This window comes from Pipistrellus hanaki (assembly GCF_964339955.1).
Source record: "Pipistrellus hanaki genome assembly, chromosome: 2".
Classification (NCBI taxonomy): domain Eukaryota; kingdom Metazoa; phylum Chordata; class Mammalia; order Chiroptera; family Vespertilionidae; genus Pipistrellus; species Pipistrellus hanaki.
The window spans coordinates 73,449,153-73,470,969 of record NC_140504.1 but is presented as its reverse complement, the minus strand read 5'-3'; the positions used below and the strand labels follow the sequence as shown (position 1 = coordinate 73,470,969).

The window sequence follows — 21,817 nt, the reverse complement described above, 5'->3', positions numbered from 1 at the left end:
CAGCTCAGGTTTAGTCAGACAAAATTACGTTTAGCACTACCTTATAACACCAGCACATTAAAATTAGAATTTTGATGTGTGCCTCTCCTACTAGTTTTTGAGGGACCAGGATGGTGTAAGTTTACCTATATAGCACCAAACCTTGCATAGCACATGGTAAATTGGGAGCACGCAGTAAATATCTGTTGAAGTGAACTGAAAACTGTGTACATCTGTCCCTCAGGCTATCAGAGACAACAGTTACTAAGCAAGATCAGAGCTAAAAAATTTAAACAAATTCTCTGCTGATACATGTCTATTAATAAGATGTGCAGTTAGAAAAGAAAACAAGACTAGAGTGAACTAACATTTTTTTTTCAATATATTTTATTGATTTTTGACAGAGAGGAAAGGAAAGGGACAGAGAGTTAGAAACATCGATGAGAGAGAATCATCGATCAGCTTTCTCTTGCACACCTCCTTCTGGGGATGTGACCATAACCCAGGTACATGCCCTTGACCGGAATCGCACCTGGGACCTTTCAGTCCACAGACCGACGCTCTACTTACTGAGCCAAACCGGTTTTGGCTGAACTAACATTTTTAAAGAGAAGGGCTGAGAGGAGAAAAAGACTTCTAAGTCATATATTTTCCTATTTACAAAGGAACTTTTTAGTCAAAGAGAAAATATTGGTCCAACTTGAGATGTTGCTGGAATTATTCCTTCTCTCCTTTTTTCTCTAGTTTTCAGAGAACCAGTTCCTATTTGAAAGAGCAATGTAGGTGCAAAAATGAAGACAGCCATGCCATGATACATCAATAAAGCTACTGAGTGATGACAGCTATGCCAAGAGAAAAGCATTACATAATGACATCAAAATAGGATGCTTGAGGAATGTCTTAGAGCTTAAACAGCTGTCACCTGGTATTTTGGCATTCTTGAAGTACATGAAGAAATAGCCCCTGGAAACTGAAGAGTACAAATTATTTGCAACAATAAGATTCTGAGGTCAAGAATATATTTTCCTCATCTTTCTCAAAGTTAAACCGTTAGTGCCATTCTCACTTTAGAAAAATATGAAACTCTACAATAAATATAATCCCAAATCATTGTGTACAGGTTGATTTCAAAGGCAGAGAGAGGCACTCCTCAATTACCAGGTTTTCCCAAGAATATTTATTTGGAGATGCTTTCTATTTTGTGGACTACCTAGACCTTTCATTTTTATGTATAGGTCATTAAACCCATTTTAGGAAACTCATGAGGGATGAGATAATATGTGACATTTAAATCTGTCCATTTTGCTGCTGGTAAAATGTCTGTTAGAAAAAGAAGTTCAAAACCCTGGAATCTAAAAATAACTGATAGGTTTAATGTGTGTTTTCCTTATTCCTTTACCTTCCAGTTCAGTGAGATGCTGTTTCAACTTTGCTTTCCTCTTGGGTTGCTTCTTTCCTTTGTCCACTTGGGCTAAGTGGTCAGTGACACCTTCTCCAGCCAGTACATATTTACTGTGCACTGCCTGTGTGCTGGGGCCAGGGCCATGATGTTGGGGGTGCACTCCGCTCTCCGGGAACTCCCACGCTATCAGGGAGAGGCGAGCATGCTGGCAATTGCAATGAAGTGCGACTGAGGAGAAGTTGTGGGTAAGCTCTGGGTGCGCTGGGAATACCATGGAGGAACATAGTCCACCCAGGGTGGGGAGAGGACTGTGGGAAGGATGGAATCTGGAACCTGGGACAAGAAAATGTGAGGCAGACACAGAGAGCTGTCTCTGAGGTCCTGTGATCCAGTTCTACTACTGTGTTTCCCCGAAAATAAGACATCCTCCAAAAATAAGACCTAGCGCATGGAAAGATAAGACATCCCCTGAAAATAAGACCTAGCGCAACTTTGGGAGAAAAAAATAATATAAGACACTGTCTTATTTTTGGGGAAACAGGGTATCAAGAACCCATGTTTAGTTGATCATTTTTTTTTTTTTTTTTTTTTTTTTTTTTTACAATTCATCAAAACAAACAAAAAAGGAGAAACAAATCACCACATTTTCAAGAACTTGTACTATTTATCTCTTTCAACACCTTCCAGACATCTGTAGTAACAACGGCTAGTCAAAGTTGAGCAAAAAGCGCAGGGGTAGGTTTTCCTGGATCACTTTCAGGCCATCAACTGACAGACTCACAGAATGTTAGTGCCCAAACAGCAGTAACATGTGATCTTCTTTTCAGTGCAAAACCTCCACAGGGGAAGAAGCTCACTCAGAGTCAATGAAAAAATGACCACTAAAGATTAGGAATAATTTTTCTTCACATTTCCCTTCTTTATTTGGTTGCCCTTGAGTAGGCAGGAATATGAACCTTTAGAGAAGCCATTCTCTTTCCTAGAGGGATTAGGGCTAATGGAGCTGAAAACGGTCAGGACCAAGAAAGGAGCTGTCAGGGTGGGAAGACTGGTTACACACAGGGCAATGAGCGAATAAATAAAGAGTTTGAGAATAACAGAAAGCACTGTAAGTGAAGGGAGTTACAAATGTGGAAAAGGTAAAAAGCTAGAATGTCTATGGCATTAGATTGTAACTGGAGCTATCAATGTGCTTTCACTGTATGTAATAGAGATAGACAGAGAAACAGATGTGTGTGTGTGTGTGTGTGTGTGTGTGTGTATTTCCCAGTTCTTTTGGTTGAGAGGGCCTGAAAGCAATGGGAACATTTCAGGTCAGTGAGCACACCCAATGCCCAGATCTCCATTTCCATCTAAGATTTTCCATAAAGGACCCAGGTCTTCCAGAAAATGTGGCTAATTCCAGGGCTCAGTAGAGAAAGTATAAGATGCAGTTGGGACATTTTCTTGTGCCAGAAAGCAAGAAAGTATTCAAAGAACACAGCTTGAAGGGGCCCCCAATTTCCAAATCTGAGGTAATCAGGCATCAAAATAATGATATTAATGTTTTATAGTCTACTGACTAAAATAGGAATCCACAAGTGCATATTGATGTAGATAATTACAAAAATAAACAGGGGAGGAGAGAAAGCTCTTTCTGTAGTGGTCAGTTTATTTAGGAGCAATATATTTATATAATCTAAGTGTCTTCCCACAAAATATTTATTAATTGCAAAGGAGAGAAATCTGACAGATGCAACCTTAACCAAGTAGGGCTGGTATGGACCAACTCCATTTATGAGTCTCCTGATATGATAAACCAAGAAGCATTGCTTCTCTAGTATTGCTGCAAAAAATGCACAAACTCAACCTTACTGAAGAAACATCACACAACCCTAAATTGAGGCACATTTTACTCTTCAAAAATGTCAAGTCACAAAAGACTTTAAGAAAAGGCTGCAGGACTGTTTAAAATTAAAGGAGACTCTTGACAACTAAATGTAACATATGATGCTAGACCACAGAAAAAAAGTAATTTTTCCCCTATAAAAGATATTATTATTGAGACATTTGGTGAAAAATGGAATGGGAATAGTGGACTAGAAATTAATATTGTATCAATGTTAACTTACTGAATTTGATTGTCATGCTTTGGTTATGTAAAAGATTGTATTTATCTTCTAGAATAGTAACACTAAAGTATATAAATTGATTCAGAATAATATAAACACACATATTGTATATCAACATATATTGTATTTCTTATTTGGCCACCAATATAGGACTAATTTAAAGGAAGGCTGTACAGATTACATAAAAATTCACAGATTGAGCACTGGCTGGTAATGGGTTTGTCTGGCAGAGGACCTGCTACTTAATGAGTGACTCAATACACACTTGCTAAAAAAAAAAAAAAAATAAGCAAGTTCCTTTTTTCCTGCCAGTTCTACTCCAGTTGGACCAAGCAATGGCACTTAGAGAAATTTAGATTCTTCAAATTTTAGTAATCTAATGTATGAGATTTTTCTTAACACCCGAGTAAGATAAAACAAACACTGGAATAACAATAAATACCACCACACATTTGGATGCTGCTCTAAAGTCTGCTCAGCACTTGGTACTCACATCTCATGTGACAGTGAACGGAACAGGCATGCATTCAAGTTCAAGTTCAACACAGCGTTAATAACAGCGACTCTCTCCACTGCCTTGGGTTATGGCTGTCAAAGAGGTCATGCCCTTGTTACTTAAAAATCTCAAGCAAGGCTGCATCAGTTCATGGTTGCAGGGTACAGAATGAGGTGCAACTGCATGTCCATCTGGGCCTCTGTATTTGGGGCAGTGACAGGGCAGAGAAGGGGACTCAGGTTGTGACTAGGAGGTTTCTTCTCTCAGCCAAGATGTGCACATGAATTTGAAATTACCCAAGAGGGTGTTTCAGAGCTGCCTGCCAAAGAGTGGTGTCTTCTAATCTGGAGAGCAGCTGCTGGGCCACAGGCATGCAAACACACACACACACTCACAGAGCCTATACCTGCCGCTACTTGTCTTCTCTGGGCAGATGGCTCCTGGCTTTGGGTCACCTCATTCTGCAACCCAGTCCGGTTAGGCCCTTTCTTCCGTGGAGACTGGCAAGCTGTGGGGTGAGGGATTCTGCAAGGTCGCCTGTTTTCAGAGTATGAAGGACGCTGGCCGACGAGTGAAGAGGGTTATATTTAGTGTTTGGGCCCAGTTAGTGTTGGGCTCCCCACTGCCTCTCCTTTCCAAAACCTTCAGTGACCCCTGGTTGCAAATACTCCGTGGCTTTGAAGACCCCAGAACCAAAACTGAGAGAGTGTGTAAAAAGAAAAGAAGAAAACGTTGGTGCTGGTCCTTGGATTCCACTATTGGATTTTGGTGGAATAAGAGAGGACTGCTGGTGTGATCAAGCAAAGGTGCCTGTGTGGTGAGGTAAGTGTCCCAACTGCTTCTGAGGACAGGCTTTGGGATGTTTCTGTGTAATCCAACATCCGGGAATTGCCAACACTGCTCTCCAGGAGCAGGATCTTCTGGATAAAATCAAGGGGATGCAGTAATCTCAGGTATGATTAAGAGCTTATGATGATGATGATTTTTAGACTAATATGAGTAAGAGCTGCTTGCAAAACAGAACTATTGTGACAATTACTTTTGCCAAAATGGTAGGCATGCAAGAAAACTAAAATGAAATTTTAAGTTGTTCTCCTCTTAAGAGTAAGACAAATGGTTACAATGTTAAAAAATGGTTTGGGCAAAAACCTTTCATTGTTAATAGCTTGACTTTATAAACTGATGTGTGATCAATACCTAATTTCAGAACCGTCATAATGTGATGAAAATGGAAAATTATACTGGATAGGCAAGAATGGAGAGGAGGAATTCTCTTTTCATGGAAAGACAGAAGAAACTAACATAAAATGGCAACTAGAGTACCTTCTTCTTTTTTTGTTCCCATTTCTTTAAAGCTAAGATTTGGTGAATGGGAGATAGAGAACAGAAGCATACTTTTGAGGCAGGAGTTTTGGAAGGTCTTAGGGGGTAGTAGTGGTGGTTAACTATCACCTCAAAGAACATGATTGGATATCCACTGCACATCACATCTCAATGTCAATAGGAAATGATGCTGGATTGGGCCAAATAATACCAGAGAAAGTTCTGCTCATTGCACTTGCTCAATGGAAATATTAGTCAATGTTTAGGGTGATTGCATAGTTTTGAATATTGGAGTCCCTATCAATAGAGAATATAAATATGTCAGCTATAATACTTGATATAATCATTGCTATTTCTCTTCATAATGAAAGATGATCACATATCTCCTCCCCTTCCACCCCCTATCCCCGATATCTGTGCAAGTGTCAAGAAGGATTACAAGATGTGCAATGTATATATAGTGGTGGGCAAAAGTAGATTTATAGTTGTATGTAAAAGTTTATTCTTGTATTAGGAACAAGTAATGGGTAAACCAACATTTTCCCAACCCTGTATTGCTTAACTACACTCACCATGCTCCATGTTTGCAGCAGGATTGTATAAAGGAGGGCACGGAATATCAAACTATTGGAGAAAATTTTCTCAAATTAAGGCAATATTCCTCCAGCTGCAAAAAAAAAAAAAAAAAAAAAATGCTTTTCCTACAATGACATTTTCTAAGATACAAGTATGCCTTGTTTTATTTTGCTTTGGTTTATTGCATTTCATGGATATTGTGTGTGTGTGTTAAAACAAATTTAAGGCAAGACCCTCCCTCTACCAACAAAAAGATTACAACTCACTTTAGTACACTTGCTTTATTGCAGTGGTCTGAAATTGAACCACAATATCTCTGAGGTGTGCCTCTATCAATTTTCTATTCCTCAAAAACCAATATTCCAAATAAATATATCTCCACAGAATCAGTTGACAGTATTACAAAACTCGCATAATATTTAATTAAAAATCAGCATAAATAACTTAAGAGCTATTTGCTACTGAAAAAATTTAAAGGCAGATAATGTTGAGGGGTTATTTGTACTTTTTTCAAACAAATATGTAAGGCAATTCAGGCAGGTCTAGGCTGATGAGAATTTTCCAAATAATTATAATTTCCCAAAGCAATGTGGGTTTGGGTTTTTATGATAACCAATGCAAAAAAAAAAAAAAAAAAAAAAAAAAGTAAAATTCTGGGGCAAAGGACAGTGTTGATTATAAACAAAGAAGTACAATTTAAAAAAAGAGTTTAGTTTCTAAGGATGGGAAAAGACTAAAAGTAAAGGGCCCTGTAATCTCTCTTCAGAAGAGTCCATATTATTCTTTAAAGCAAAATTTTCATTACAACTGAAATACATGCTTTGTTTCTCTAAATGCTGCATTAAAACATTTTTAAAATGTTAGTTGCTTGAACTACTTACTGACCATCAGTATTTAATAGCAATTCATGCTGAGCACAAAATTAATTTTTTTCCTGTTTCATTATAATTAGGGGAAGCACTTTTATAGTAAAGGGCTTAATTTGTTTTCTCATTTTTTTCTTCAGTCAGCAAATGTTTTAGAGTGCTTACTATGTGCTGGGATTTTTGGGTTGTAGCAGTGAATTAGGCAAATACGGTTTCCACATCCCGAGTGCAGGAATCTTCACAGAGGGTCCAATTACTGGTGATTTGAACCTCTGTATTGTTCATATTGTTTACCAGGTAAATAAGTGTTTTCTCCCTCATTTCTGATAAAAAGGAAACTTAAGGACATCCCCCTCCCCCCCAATTATGTTTTTCTACTTTATAAAGGTTATTTAGTTTCTGTGAGAATTGGAGACAAGGCCACAGACTAAATCAAATAGTCAAGTTCGAATATACACTGTAGTGCAAGTTCCTGCACCTTCTTGAAGGATGCTGACATTTCTGCTGTTTTAAACTACAGCTATCAGATAAAAGACTCCCATACTGGTAGGTTGTTTCTTTAGAACTGGGTCAGACAGGAAGTCCCTAAGGAAGACATTAGAACAAAGTTGGTAATATAGTCTCATAGCTATCTGGGATTCAAATGTGATAGAAGTTCAAGGTGTTTCTGTCTAATCTGTCTGAGAGAATTGGGCAGTCACTGGAGGCTGCATCTGAAAGAGTGGCCATCTTGTGTTCCTCACCTTGGTGGAGGAGTTGCTATGAGGGCATCAATCATAACATCAATGTCATTTTATGTCAATGAAATGGTTTATGCTGTTTATGGAATTTCAGTATCGGTCAGTCACTTGATCCTATAGTTACCCCACACAAAAGGAAAGGCAGGTATGATTCCCTGTTCAGCAAGTGGAAAACTAGGTTTTAGTTGTTGAAGAGTCTAGCCCAGCTAACGTCTCTTGAATGCACAGTGTCATTAAATAATTTCTCAAATGAAAGACTAGAAAAATTCTGAGTTTTCAACATGCATACTCACAGCTCCTACCTACTGCTTGAGGTGGAAGCAGACACTGGAAACTACGCCACTAGAGGAGAGTTTCTGGCCTCCTTACACACATCCTCCGCCTGCCTCCATTTCCCTTCTGGGTACTCACCCTGCAGTTCCTTCCTCTGGCTCTTGAAAAATCAGTTTAGTTGATAAAAGAGGTAAAAGCTACTGCCTCTTTCTCTCATCCCTCCCTCCCTCTTCCTTCCCTCCCTCCCTTCTTTCCTTTCCCCCTTTATTTATTTTGGACAGAAACAGTATAGTATATTCACCTGTATGTAAATGCAAGTGGAATTTCAAACTGTTAGTGAGTGCTACCACCAGCCTGGCAACATAAAACACTGTCTCATCAGATCCCTGCTTCTGGTGGAAGCATAAGTTGGCCTTGAGAAAAGCAGTTCATCATGTGTAGAGAGAACATCACAGGAAAACATTCTCTACATGGAAAAATGGAAAAGCATGGCTGAGAGCCTTATCAAGATAGGCGGAGCTGAACAGAGCAGTCTTCATGGAAGAGGAGCTCTTTTTGATATATTTTGAGAGAGCACACTGAACAGCTGTAACTACACTGCTGAGGGTAACAGTGTGTAGGATACCAGTCACAGTTAGTACTATCAGGTACTACCCATGACCAATCAAATACACAAGACTTCATTTCTTCCTTACATTTTCCCTGGGATTTATTGTCTACGTATTTAATGTTTGCTGCAATTGTTTGGAAACTTGAAGCTACTTTTCCGTTGTACTGATGGCTAAAAATGAATGCCGTAAGTCTGCATGATGGGTCTAGGGACAATCCCTTCACCAGAGAAGTAGCATTCAGGGAGGATAGCGAGGTGGACAAGGCAGAGGCTGGTTCTGTGCTTCTCCTCAGGGCTGCAGCTCCTGGCCTGGAAACAAAGAGGCGGAGGCAGCTGCCTCTTAGCCCTGGTATTAAACTACCAGGTTGTGATGAGGAACACAACATCTTGGTTTTCAGCTGTTCTGAACATCTTCACACGAAGCTATTTTAAGAACCTTTGCATTTGATCAGGGAGCATGCGGGGTTAAGCCTTGTGCTTTCTACTTCAGTTTCAGATTCTAAGCAGGTGCACTTAGTAGTTCAGAATTTAAAAACATTATTACTGTATATCACCCCAACCAATGCGAAAATAACTTTATATTAAGGGAAAAAAGTATATTATTGAGATGGAGACTTGTTTCTTAAATTAGTTATTAGGAGATGAATTAAAAATAATCACTTATTTTCCATCATTTGTGCTAAGGCCCTATATTTTATTTATTGTGCATAGAACATGTGGACAAGAATACCAGCATATTATGGATATTCAGGATCATCTGACAATATCTAACTGTGATTTCCCTCTTGAACTTTGACAATTAGAGAAAAATATCCTCTAAGACTCACTCCACTCTCTGATGCTACATAGAATTGAAACAAAAGGAAGGAAATACAAAACAAAAATAATTAAAAATAATGTTTTAAGCTAAGCATTTACAAATCCCTATAACATTTACATAGGTTTTTCCTGTCTGTTGAAACTATTATCTAATGATCCACCAGACACACAGGCATTGGAACTGGAATTGTTCATTCTATTTTTTTAAAAAAATATTTTGATTTTTTACAGAGAGGAAGGGAGAGAGATAGAGAGCTAGAAACGTCTACGAGAGAAAAACATCGACCAGCTGCCTCTTGCATACCCCCTACCAGGGATGTGCCCACAACCAAGGTACATGCCCTTGACCGGAATCGAACCCGGGACCTTTCAGTCCGCAGACCGATGCTCTACCACTGAGCCAAACCGGTTTCGGCCATTCTAGTTTTATGTTACCATGGTTATATGATTATATGAGTTGTCATATTTGCAGGATTGTACACTATACAAGGTGAACTTTACTGCATGTAAATCATACCTTAATAAAATAAATGCAAAAACGATGTTAAGAATCACTATGTGACTCTACATTAAAAGATTTCCATTGCAAACTTCAATCCACATATTTTGTGTTGATGTACTGAGTACTTACAGAGGTTGAGGAAAGATAAAAAGAGAAATTTTAGGGTACTAAAATAAACAAAGGAAAAAGAATCCGAGACAAACAACTGATATAGTCTACTCCCACTTGTCATTACACAGATGAAGAATTGAGGCCTGTGTGTTTTCCCTAAGTCTCAGAACTAGTTAGTTGCAGAAAAAAACACCTCTCTTTCTGGAGATAGTTAAAAATGATCAAGCTACAGAAATTCAACTCTCTAATTACTCTCCTGTAACACTGTCAAAATTGCATGGCCTGATGGAAAAAGCCACAGGCAAAAACCCCAGGTAGCTGCCTCCCAAATGCTGTGTTGAGAAACTGTCCAAAGACTGCTGGTTTCTGACAAATACAAAATTAAAAGGGAAAATAAGTTCTATTTAGTGGTCAGTAGACATTATTGCATGCATGGTATCTGCTGAAAGCAAGAGTCACCACCCCGTTGCCACCACCAGCACAGCTTACACTCACTATGGGAGAGTATCACTAAAAAAGATGGCCCTGGTCATGTTTGGGAGGGCAAACATTTATTCATTGGTTTATTCATGTAACAAACAAATGCTAGGCACTTTCTGGGCCCTACAATCCAGTGTTGATCTTGAAATTATAACATATTAGCATCTAGATAAGGAGCAATGTACAACCACTAGAACATGCTAAGGGCTGTTTGAATATAGAAATACCAGACAAAAATCCCAGTTAAAACTAAACCAATAAATGAATGTTGTTATTATAATACATAATGCCTAAGAGCATGGGCTTCCCGGATGGCATCATGGGTTATAATTCCAGTTCTGAGTGATCTTCAAATTACTTAAACTTTCAAAGCTTTCAGATTCCTCAATCATAAAATGGAGATAATAACTGTAATTTCCTTATTGGGAGCAATAAAATGAGAAAAATAAAGTGTTAAGTACAATTAGTGGCACACAAGTGTTCAACAATCAGGAGCTATTATTATTAAGACAGAAAACTCCCACCATGGTGGCAGAGATTGGGTCTAACAAAATTCTATCTTGAAAACAAGTAGTATGGCCATAGCTGGTTTTGCTCAGTGGATAGAGCATCAGCCTGTGGACTGAGGGGTCCCGGGTTTGATTCCAGACAAGGGTACATGCCCAAGCTGTGGACTTGATCCCCAGTAGGGAGCATGCAAGAAGCAGTTAATCGATGTTTCTCACAAAGTAAAAACTTCTGGGCTCATAGCCCAGAGGATTCTGAGGAGACAATGAAATTCCTAAATGTGTGTAAATTATTTCAGAATGGGAAATGACTTCCCCTATGTAGCAGTAATTATATAACTCTACCTTGGGAGAATGTTAATGGGAGAGCACTAAATGACTCCTTTTAAAACAAGGCACTTCCACAGGGTTTTATTTGTTCTTTCCTAATTTGGAAAGACAGTATTTGTACACAAACTAGCAAGTTCTACTATCCTGATGTTAAAAGGTTAGGTCAGATTTCAGAGAGATTGTACTGATGCATTAGATACCTGCCTAATGTGTGAAAGGAAGGCTCCCGCTCAAACTATGATGGCTGTAGATCAATCACTCTTCTTTCTTTTTCTTTTTTTCATGCTGTAATATCTGTAACTAAGTACAAAGACTCTTCCAATCATGTCACAGAGATCATTTCATCCATTACTGTTTGCCACCAGTCTCTGTCTCTCTCCAGCAATGGCGAAGCTGATGCCCTTAAAGTAAGCAAAGTGACCAGGAAATTCCAGAACCTGCAAATTGCTGAAAGAGGCCAGAATGTCTACTGAAGCGAGAAAAACTTTAATTTACCCCAAATTCATATGTATTTAGTAATTTTACCAGATGGTATCAGAAAACTACAATCATGACCTAAATAGTCTAGTTGTTTCAGCGAGAATTCTATTATTATGTTCTCATCCACATCTGGATAGTTCATTTGTACAAGGCAATTCCAGTTGCAGAGAGCTCAAAAGGTCCTGCCAGGTCTAGTGGAACTAATCTGTATATAAATAATATATATATTTTTGATACTATGGAAGAACCTAAAGATTTTCACTTGTACTTACAGCCCTAAACAGTAGTTAAGTTTGAATTGGTAGCTACAAATTTACATCTCTTGGCTGTGTTTCAAAATATACAAGTATTTAATGCTTTTAGAGCTTGATCAGATACATGCTAGTGGCAAAATGTCAGTTGCCATTTTAATGGGGCTTTTTGCATTTCTACCCTTTGCCCCACTGACCAGAAATAATTTTTCTTCGAGTTTCCTTTAGTGCACTTCAGTTATCTTACTAATTTTCAGTACAATTATACCTCACTATCCACAGGATATTGGTTCCAGGACCACTGAGGACACCAAAATCTGCATATGCTCAAGTCTCTTATATAAAACTAGAGCCCTGATGTACAGATTTGTGCACCAGTGGGGTACCTCAGCTTGGTCTGCAGGGATGGGACCAAAACCAGCTTTCTGACATCCCCTGAGAGGTCCTGGCTTGTGAGAGGTGTAGGCCAGGCCGAGGGACCCTACTGGTGCATGATCAGGGATGGGGAGGGATTGTGGGAGGGCTCCAGGGTGTGTCCAGTCCGTCTCGCCCAGTCCCAATCAGCCGGACCCCAGAAGCAAGCTAACCTACTGGTTGGAGCATCTGCTCCCTGGTGGTCAGTGCGTGTCATAGCAACTGGTCAAATGGTTGAATGAACAGTCGGACAATTAGCATATTAGGTTTTTATTATATATGATGGTATTTGTATATATCCTATGCACATCTTCCTATATATTTTAAATCATCTCTAGATTATTTATAATGCCTAATATAATGTAAATGCTATGTAAATAGTTGTTATACTGTATTGTTTTGGCAAATGACAAGAAAAACCATCTCTACACATTCAGCACAGATGCAACCATCATGTCTAACTACAATAGTCAATCAGCAACAGTGTAACATTTTTCTTACAAGTATTTTCTATCTGCAGTTGGTTGAATTGGGGGATGAGCAACATGTAATTATAGAGGGCCAACTGTAGCTTTTTTTCTCTTTTTAAGCAACAAAATGACCTCAGTTATTTAAAAATTTCCAAATGTGAAAATATACTATGGTATATGAATTAGAGTATAGCTCAGGATTAGTGGAACAACCAGTAGGACACCACATGCAGGAATCAGATGATGTTGAACTCATCTGAAGGATTCCACAGGAAGCTTACATTCTCAGCAGGAAGGCAAGCAGCATGTCCAAGCACGGGCAAGGGTGTGAGCTTCCGGGTCCTACAACCCTTACCAGGGAAGCAAAGTTTCGGATGAGGATGCCCATGCACAAAGGCAGATCTCCTTTTCAATGAAAATCATTCTTTAGCTCTCCACTGCTCTTGCAGCCAAAGTGGGATTTTTAAAGACAGTTCTTCACAAGGTGACTACAGACCCTTTGCCACCATTGCCTGCTATCTCTAGAGTCCTTGTTCCAGAGGTCATGCTGTATCTTGCATAAACCTAAAGTTACTAAATCTGGCCAGAGGGGAAGGCCATTGGAACAGACCTAGGTCAGCCAACATGCAGAATGGGTGCAGCCTAGGCTGGCTTGGAGGAGACCTGAGCTTCCCAAAAGTCTGACATCATCATCTGCAAGTGTACAACTCTGGAGTAGTCCAGTCGGGAAGGTTGTACTTCTGCTTGTTATGGAATCCTGATTGTACTAACTTGTTTGTGTGTCCCTTTGAGGAGTTAACCTCTTCTGGATTACTGAAGTGTCTAGGTCTGATTGTTCCATGGATCCCAGCCTACCACTGATACAGTAATTTTGTATTTTTTGCATCTTTTACAGCACACATATATATTTTCTGACCAAAACCCCAGAAGGTATATTCTGACTGCCTTGATTTCTAGACTCCCAAGCACAACTCTTTCCAAACCAATAAAATAAATAAGTCTGATGATGAGAAACTATGTAAAATGAATGACTTCCAAGTGAGAAAACTCATTGATAAATAGGCTTTTGTTTGCTGAAAGAGAGATTACAAAGCATTTTCAAAAGCTTAATTGCATCCGAGGTGGATGAAAATCTGAGTCTGAGGTATGTAGTATGGAGAAGGGAGAGTGAGAACAGTAGCAAGTATGGGCTTCTGAAAAGGGAACTAATCTGAAACGTCTCCTTGGATGCCATCATCTTGAGCTAGCAGTTGTTTTTCATTTCTACTTTCCAAACTACCTTTGTGTAAGGATTAATGACCTTCCCCCAGGCCATTAACTTGGAGTGTCATTAATCTCCAGGAAATACCTTGTCAGTGTTGCTTAAACGATACAAGAGAAATGCTGTGTTAGGTTAAAACTGGTTAATCTTACAGCCATTTAACTACCCTTTTCAGTGATTACTGAGCTTTCCTGGAATTCCCTTTTGCATCAGAATTAATAGACATTTTAATCACATTTTAGTCTTAGTTGTAGGCTATGGAGTTGTTAAGACTGAATTGTAAACGGTAAAAAAAAAAAAGCCTTTTTGGAGGGTAAACTGAGTTTTCAAAAACATGTGTCAAAAAGGATGTTACTAGTCTCAATCTCTACAATTTGCATGTGTTTTGAGTACTTGGAAACGAATATTGCCTCCCCTAAATCAATAGTATTGGTCAAATTCAGTAAAGGTTATTTCTATTTTTATCTTTAGTACGAGAATACATTATCTACTAAATCAGCTTTTAAATGGCTTAGAAAAAGAAACACAGGCATCAATATTTGTATGCTGTTAGAGAAAACTAAAATAATACTTCTTGTTAAGTGTTCTTGTGAATACCCTGTCCAAGACAAGGTTAAAAGAGCAATAGCTGTAGCTAACGGTAGTACAAGAAACAACTCATCCATAAAGTTTCCTATAAATACAGACCATATTATGAAGAGAAAGTTAATAAAGGCGAATATTTTAATAGGAGGATTGGAATGACAGCACAGGTGAAGTTTTGGCTGTTACAGACAGAGTGACTACAGAGGTAAAAACTACGGAGGGAAAGAAACAAGGATGACAGTGGCTGGATAGTGAGCCTGCTCCTGATAAAAAGAGTTTTCTCAGCCACTCTCGATGGTAAGGGAAAACACAGAAGGAATTGTTTCCATCTCCACTTTTCCTGAATTTCTTTGTCACTTGTGGAGGTGAGGGCATTTGCATTTGGTGTAAATCACTAAAGCAACAGGGCTACTCTGTCTGCCGCTTCTGCAGAAACTATGGCTTCCTAGGTGTTGTGAAAGCAGGCCTTGGTCAGCCAGCTCTGCACTGGACTCTTCTCTGCCTTGGTCACTTGAGAAGACAGGTTTGGGCTCCAAGTCATTGTCCTTTAAACAAAGTTGTAACTGCTAACTGTTTTGTTTGCTAAATCTCCCTAGAGTATCTCAAACAAAAATGAGGTTCAACTTTCTTGTTAAAAAAAAATAAAAAAAGAACAGAAAAAGAAGCTCAGAGTTCTAAAATAAACAAATAGAGATAACTGATACAGTTAACAGTTTTGGTGTGACCATAGTTTTGCTATGTCATCTTCTGTTTCTTGCTTGGGCAGAGGTCATGGTGAGCCATTTAGCGAAGAGGCCTCCAACCAATCCACCTGAACTCTCAGCCAGAGCAAGCTTCCCTGTAGCCCCACCCTGGGCAGAGAGGGCTATCTTAAAAAAAAAAATTTTTTTTTTAATCCTCACCTAAGAATATTTTTTCATTGATTTTTTTTAACTTATTTTTTTCTCTATTGATTAAGGTATTACATATATGTCCTTATTCCCCCATTGCCACCTTCCACCCCCCACTCATGCCCTCACTCCCCTCACTAACCAGTGTGTGTCCATTGGTTAGGTTTATGTGCATGCATATAAGTCCTTTGGTTGATCTCCCCTGCCCCACGTGCGCGCCCCCCAACCCCCCTTTACCTCCAGGTTTGATGGTCTGATCAATGCTTCTCTCTCTGGATCTGTTTTTGTTAATCAGTTTATGTTATTCATTATATTCCACAAATGAGTGAGATCATGTGATATTTATCTTTCTCTGATTGGCTTATTTCGCTTAGCATAATGCTCTCCAGGTCCATCCATGTTGTTGCAAATGGTAAGAATGCCTTCCTTTTTAGAGCAACATAGTATTCCATTGTGTAGATGTACCATAGTTTTTTTAACCCAGTCATCTGCTGATGGGCAGTTAGGCTGTTTCCAAATCTTAGCTATGATAAATTGCAGTTCTATGAACACAGGGGTGCATATAACCTTTATGAATGGTGTTTCTAGTGTCTTGGGATATATTCCTGAAGTGGGATCATTGGGTCAATGGGAGTTCCATTTTTAGTTTTTTTTAAGGAAACTCCATACTGTTCTCCACAGTGGCTACATCAGTCTGCATTCCCACCAGCTGTGCACGAGGGTTCCTTTTTCTCCGCATCCTCGCCAGCACCTGTCATTTGTTGATGATAGCCACTGGCACAAGAACAGACATATAGACCAATGGAATAGATTAGAGAACCCAGAAATCGACTCAAACCACTATGTTCAATTAATATTTGACAAAGGAGGCAAGAACATACAATGAAGTCAAGACAGTCTCTTCAATAAATGGTGTTGGGAAAATTGGACAAATATATGCAAAAAAAAAAAAAAAAAAAAAAAAAGAAAGAAACTAGACCACCAACTTACACCATAAACAAACAAAAAACACTTCAAAAATGGATAAAGGACTTAAACGTAAGATGGGAAATCATTGATTTTTAGAGAGAGTGGAAGGGAGGGAGAGAGACACACAGAAAGAAACATCGATGTGAGAGAGACACGTGTATTGGATGCGCCCCGATCCGGGCCAGGAATTAAGCCTGCAACAAAGGTAGGTGCCTTTGACTGGAATTGAACCCTCAACCCTTCATTCCGTGGGCTGATGCGCTAGCCACTAAGCCAAACTGGCTGGGGCAGAGAGGACTATAGCCTTCCCACTCTAACCCAAACACACACAGACAGTAGTTGTCTTCATTTCAGGGAAATACAAAGCAAGCTCTCCTGACAGGATGTCTAGAAGCCCCAATTTGGTGACCTAGCCTCTGGGCTTACAAGCAAATAAAGGTTGCAGATGGACATTTCTAATAATTGAAAATCTCTGCATTAATGTAGCTGATGGAACAAGCCAATGGGAATCTTGGCAAGGCCGTATTCATGGTTCTCATTTATCTTCACATAAATATCACATAAAGTTCACTGATAATGTCTCCAACATTCAGGGTACAAAGACTTTTTTTTTTTTTAGGGTAGAAGAGACAGATCCATTTTAATGCAACAATCTATTTGAACAGTCCTGCTTATTGTAAAGCCAGTCAGGTCAAATCCAAAGGTTTTCTTGTTTAAATTTTCCAGGGAGCAGTTGGTAGAAGCCATGGGATTTGTCCATTCTAGGGCTTCTAATTCAGTCCATGCCAGCAGCTGACATCCTGACTTTGGCCTTTCACTGCTGACAGTACTCAGAATGGTTGCTGTTACCTGCCAAATCAATGCTTACATCTTTCCTAGAGAAAAGCCCTATTCAAGATTTGGAGAACAAACCACTAAGGACTCTAGATCCGTAGGTACATAGAAGACTCATGCTTAGAGTAGATTTTGGAACAATTAAAAAGCCTATCCTGTCACTGGCTTGGTTCCAGGTCAATACCTATGTGACAGCCTCTAAAGAAGCAACAGCAGCCTTCAGGATGGAGCTGTTCTGCCCAGGATGCAGGGCTTCTATTTGTCGTTCTAGCCAGCTATTGCTGCCATTCTGAGCTGCTGCCTTCTCCTTGGTCTCAGTAGGCTCCTATTAAAGAGCCCTTACTCTGCTTATGTGGTGACTTCTAATCACCAGTTGCCCTGTAAAGACTCTTGACCTTGGAACATAGAGTACAGAGGAATACACAAAAGCTGGAGGTCTTTCACAAACACTAGATCTACGCAACCCCTAGTCAGTTAGTAGGCCTCATTTTTACAGCACTTTGCATCCTAAGCCTCAACTCATCCTAGTACATTTGTTTCCCTCCACTGGCCTCTGCATGGCCATAAGCAAAATCAATTGCTTTTTCCTTTAAACTTCCCTTGCCAATCTGCTCTGCCTTGGCAGAGCTTCAAGGTAGAAGGAAAGGCTATTTTTGATGAGAGGGCTTAGCAATATTCTCTAAACAGAAAATATCTCTCCTATATTCCCAAAGTATGATAGAACACTTTTTAAATATAATTTAGTCCCTGACCCTAGAAAAAAAAGAAAGTTGGCTTTGCAAGGTGATGCCTTTGGTAGCCAAATAAAGAAGTAACAAGTTCAGAGAATCCAGTGTCCTTGGGTTTGTTCTTTCAGTCAAACACTGAATAGCTACTGGATGCAAAGCATTGTGGGAGATGCAGAATGGAATCCAGCATTATCTTTGTCCTTGAGGGATTGTCAGCTCTGCAGAACCAGGAAAAACATCAAAACTATAAAACAGTATGGGATATGAAGAGTGCCCCAAGAGAGGTGTTGGGATGATTCAAAGAAAGAAGAGAACTCCCATCTGTGGAGAAACAAATCGTTTACAACATAGATCCAAATTCTTCCGCAAGCATCCTCTGCAAAGGGAAGGGCTCTCAGGTAACTTCTGCCTCCCTTTCCTTATTATCCCCTTTCTAAGCACATTGATTAATCCTCTCACCGCCCCAATCCCTCCTGTCATGGAGTGGAGCAGATGGCACATAATTCCTTTGAAGGGCATATTTATTTTCACTGCAATCAATAATTCCAACGGAAGCATTTTACTGAAAGCAAGTTTGTGAGTCATTACTTTTCTTCAGGTGCTCACCCGCTGCCTTTCCTTGCTTCTACCCTGATCCCTGTTACTGAAGACCACTCTTACCCAGCTGCTCAGCTGGATTGCCTCCCCTGCAAATAGCAAAGCTTGCTTCAGAAAAGTCTCTGGTCCTGGCTTGTGCCCATAGACAATACACCACCTCTTCTTGGGGCAATGAGGAGCTGCCATTTTAGCTGTAGCATTAATTGCCCCTCAGTAAAGGAGTGTAGGACATTAGCTGTGCCTGGATGACCAGGAAGAAAAAAACTCCTCCTTCTCTCCAGCCTATGTTTAATGAATGCTGTCTCGGACAGCGGCTAGTAACAACGCTCAGGAGAAGCTGAGGCACTGGCTTGCTTCTCACCGCAGTCTAACGAGAACCCTAATTTGCACCACACTCCGAATGGCTCCCACCCGACATGCGAGTGAGAGGCCAGCACCACCCCACTTCCTTCTCTGCTCTTCATTACCTGGGCTTCGGGGCTGACTCCTGGCACCTGAGGGAGTAAACTAAGCCTCCTCAGACCACTCCACAGAATAGAAGAGTCAGGAAAACAAGACCCTCTTCGTAACTGCCCAGGAGAATCTCCTTCAAAAGGCACCAGGACACCTTCATGACAGAATTCCACCTGAACCTGCAGCAAGGCGGCTGCTCACCTCACCAGGCCCCAGAGGTTTCAGTGACTCTAGTCTTCACCGCCTGCATTCTCACCCAGAAGCAAAGCGCAGGCACCTCCAGTCAATAATGCAACTCAATCTATTGTATTTTCATTCCTATGCAACTCTGCATTCTCCCTCAGATTCTTCCAGTCCTCTCTGACTTCCCTCCAAATCCTTACAATGGCACTCTCTGAATCCCTTTCAGGACGTGAACGGTGCACAACTTTGCAGTCTGGCAGATCTGGGTCCAATGAGTCCAGTGTGGACTTTCTGTGTGACTCAAAGTGTTGCACGTGGCCTCTCTGTGCCTTATGCCCTCATCTGTAAAATCCAGGTCTCAGTAATTGGTCTGGAGGTTCCTGTGAGGATTAAATAGTCAAGTAAAGTGCCTGGCCCATCATAGGTGCTTAATAAATGAGATACTGCTGTTACTGGTATCTCCACCTGATCCCCCTGCTCATAGGTTCTTCTTCCCTTCTCTTGTCCAACCCATCTTCCAGGACATACAACACCTGGGCCTCGAGAGAAAAGATAGTTCTTACTCCACAGCCCAAGCGCCAAGCCTGGGGAAACATTAGTCTGCAGGTCCCCATTGCTGTTTCCAGGCCATTACTTCCCATTTTCACATCAAAACCTTTCCTGTCTTGAGGCTCATGCCATCAGCTCATGCCATGCTTGGCCAGGCCCCAGTTCTGCCTACTGACCTCTTATCATTCCATCTACTCAATAAGGATTGGCAACTAGGTCAAATTTCTTCTCCTAATTCCCTTCCCATTGTGGGTAACCTCTTAAACATGGGTGATTTTTATAATAATGAGACGTTAGAGTTTCTTTACTCTAAAACCCTTTGCCCACTCTATCTCAGCTGTCCAGTTTCACAGCTTCACCTGGAATGTTCTACCTCTGCCCACCTGTTTCTTGACTGTACTTAAGTTCACAAGTCTATCTTTCATGGTGAATTTTGGTTCCTCACTGCTAGATACCATCTAATATTTGACTTTTATCTTTATTCCTAGTATAGAGTGTTTAATAAATACTTAGGGGATGAATAACATGGTACATTTGTACTTTGTTAAGTTTATAATATGCTCTTCTCTGTATTATCTGATTTGACTACTAGAGGCCCAGTGCACAAAATTTGTGCACAGGGTGGGGGTGGGAGTATCCCTCAGCCCAGCCTGCACCCTCTCCAATCTGGGACCCCTTGAGGGATGTCCGACTGCCCGTTTAGGATCAATCCAAGTAGGATCGGGCCTAAACGGGCAGTCGGACATCCCTCTCAAAATCCAGGACTGCTGGCTCCCAACTGTTTGCCTGCCTGCCTTCCTGATTGCCCCTAACCACTTTTGCCTGCCAGCCTGATCACCCTCTAACCACTCCCATGCCAGCCTGATTGATATCTAACTACTCCCCTGCCAGCCTGTTTGCCCCCAATTCCCTCCGCTGCCAGCCTGGTCACCCCTCACTGCCCTCCCCTAAAGGCTTGATTGCCCCCAACTGCCCTCCCTTGCAGGCCTGGTGCCTCCCAACTGCCCTCCCCTGCTTGCCTGATCGCCCACAACTGCTAACCCTTGCAGGCCTGGTCCGACCCAAATGGAGGCCCTGGTATCTGGAATTTATTTACCTTCTACAATTGAAACTTTGTAGCCTGGAGAGGAGGCCTGGTCCAACCAGGGTGTGCAGAAAGCTTTGCTTCTCCTGTTGCCAGGGACAAGTCTAGCTTCCTGCTCTCTTCAGCTCCGTGGCTGCCACCATTTCTGTTTGGATTTGTTTACCTCCTATAATTGAAACTTTGTAGCCTTGAGTGGAGGCTTAGGTTACCAAGAGCAGGCAGAAAGCTTGGCTTCTTCCATTGCCTGGGAAACCCAAGCCTCCTTCCTGCTCTCTGTGGCCATAGCCATCTTGTTTGGGTTTATTTGTACACTCGCTCTGATTGGCTGATGGGGTGTGGCTTGTAGCGGAGTGATGATTAATTTGCATATTACTTTTATTAGATAGGATTGCTTTAGGAAAGTAGAAACAGTATTAGAATGACCTTGTGTAAATATAAAATTGAGGCTCAGGAAAATTAAGTGACTTATAAGGTTATATAGTCAGTCTACAGGAACCACCTGTATATACTATTATATATCACCTAAAGTATATAGTATATACATGTAGGGTTTTCCCTACCACCCCAACTATAAGAACAGCTCTTTCTTCCTTTCCCTTGTATACTTTTTTTTTTTTTTTTTTTTTTAATGCAAAAGAAAATGTGGCAAGATGATAGCTTATTCATCTCATGCACATATGAACATTTCTGAGCGGATTATGCATCTGGGAGGTCCTGAGGATCTCCTGCCATCAGGCTGTACATTAATCTCTCAGGATCTTCTTAACAGAGTTATGCAATGTTATATTTCACTGCCCTCAGTGCAAATGCTAACATACATGAAAAATGCTCAGTTTATTACCCACATTAAGGAGATTTCAAAACCAGAAAGTGCAGAAACCTAATCTTGCATCTTCTGATTAATTCAATCCTGGATTTGTGCTTTCTAATAAAGCCCACAAAATG

General features: G+C 40.4%; 2 protein-coding genes across 4 annotated transcripts in view; one reads left to right on the top strand and one right to left on the bottom strand.

The window, feature by feature from the left end:
• Positions 1–21,817, bottom strand: part of CMSS1 (cms1 ribosomal small subunit homolog) — a 370,171-nt gene that overhangs the window by 66,262 nt on the left and 282,092 nt on the right. The window contains exons 1-2 of one of the 3 annotated variants that reach the window (XM_084875512.1): positions 5,441–5,467; positions 4,395–4,548 (exon numbers count right to left, since the gene is read on the bottom strand). The exons of 1 other annotated variant lie outside the window; for it this stretch is intronic. In XM_084875512.1, the coding sequence (XP_084731638.1) occupies positions 4,395–4,548; positions 5,441–5,452 (166 nt within the window). In that variant the 5' untranslated portion in view covers positions 5,453–5,467. Of the gene's footprint in view, positions 1–4,394; positions 4,549–5,440; positions 5,468–5,883; positions 5,909–21,817 lie in introns of those variants that run through there. One more of the 3 variants, XM_084875514.1, reaches the window with a different exon arrangement.
• The window catches only part of LOC311618179 (filamin A-interacting protein 1-like), a 254,901-nt gene continuing 237,419 nt past the window's right edge, over positions 4,336–21,817 (top strand). The window contains exon 1 of the mRNA XM_084875529.1: positions 4,336–4,810. The gene's annotated coding sequence lies outside the window, so the exon portion shown is untranslated. The remainder of the gene's footprint in view (positions 4,811–21,817) is intronic.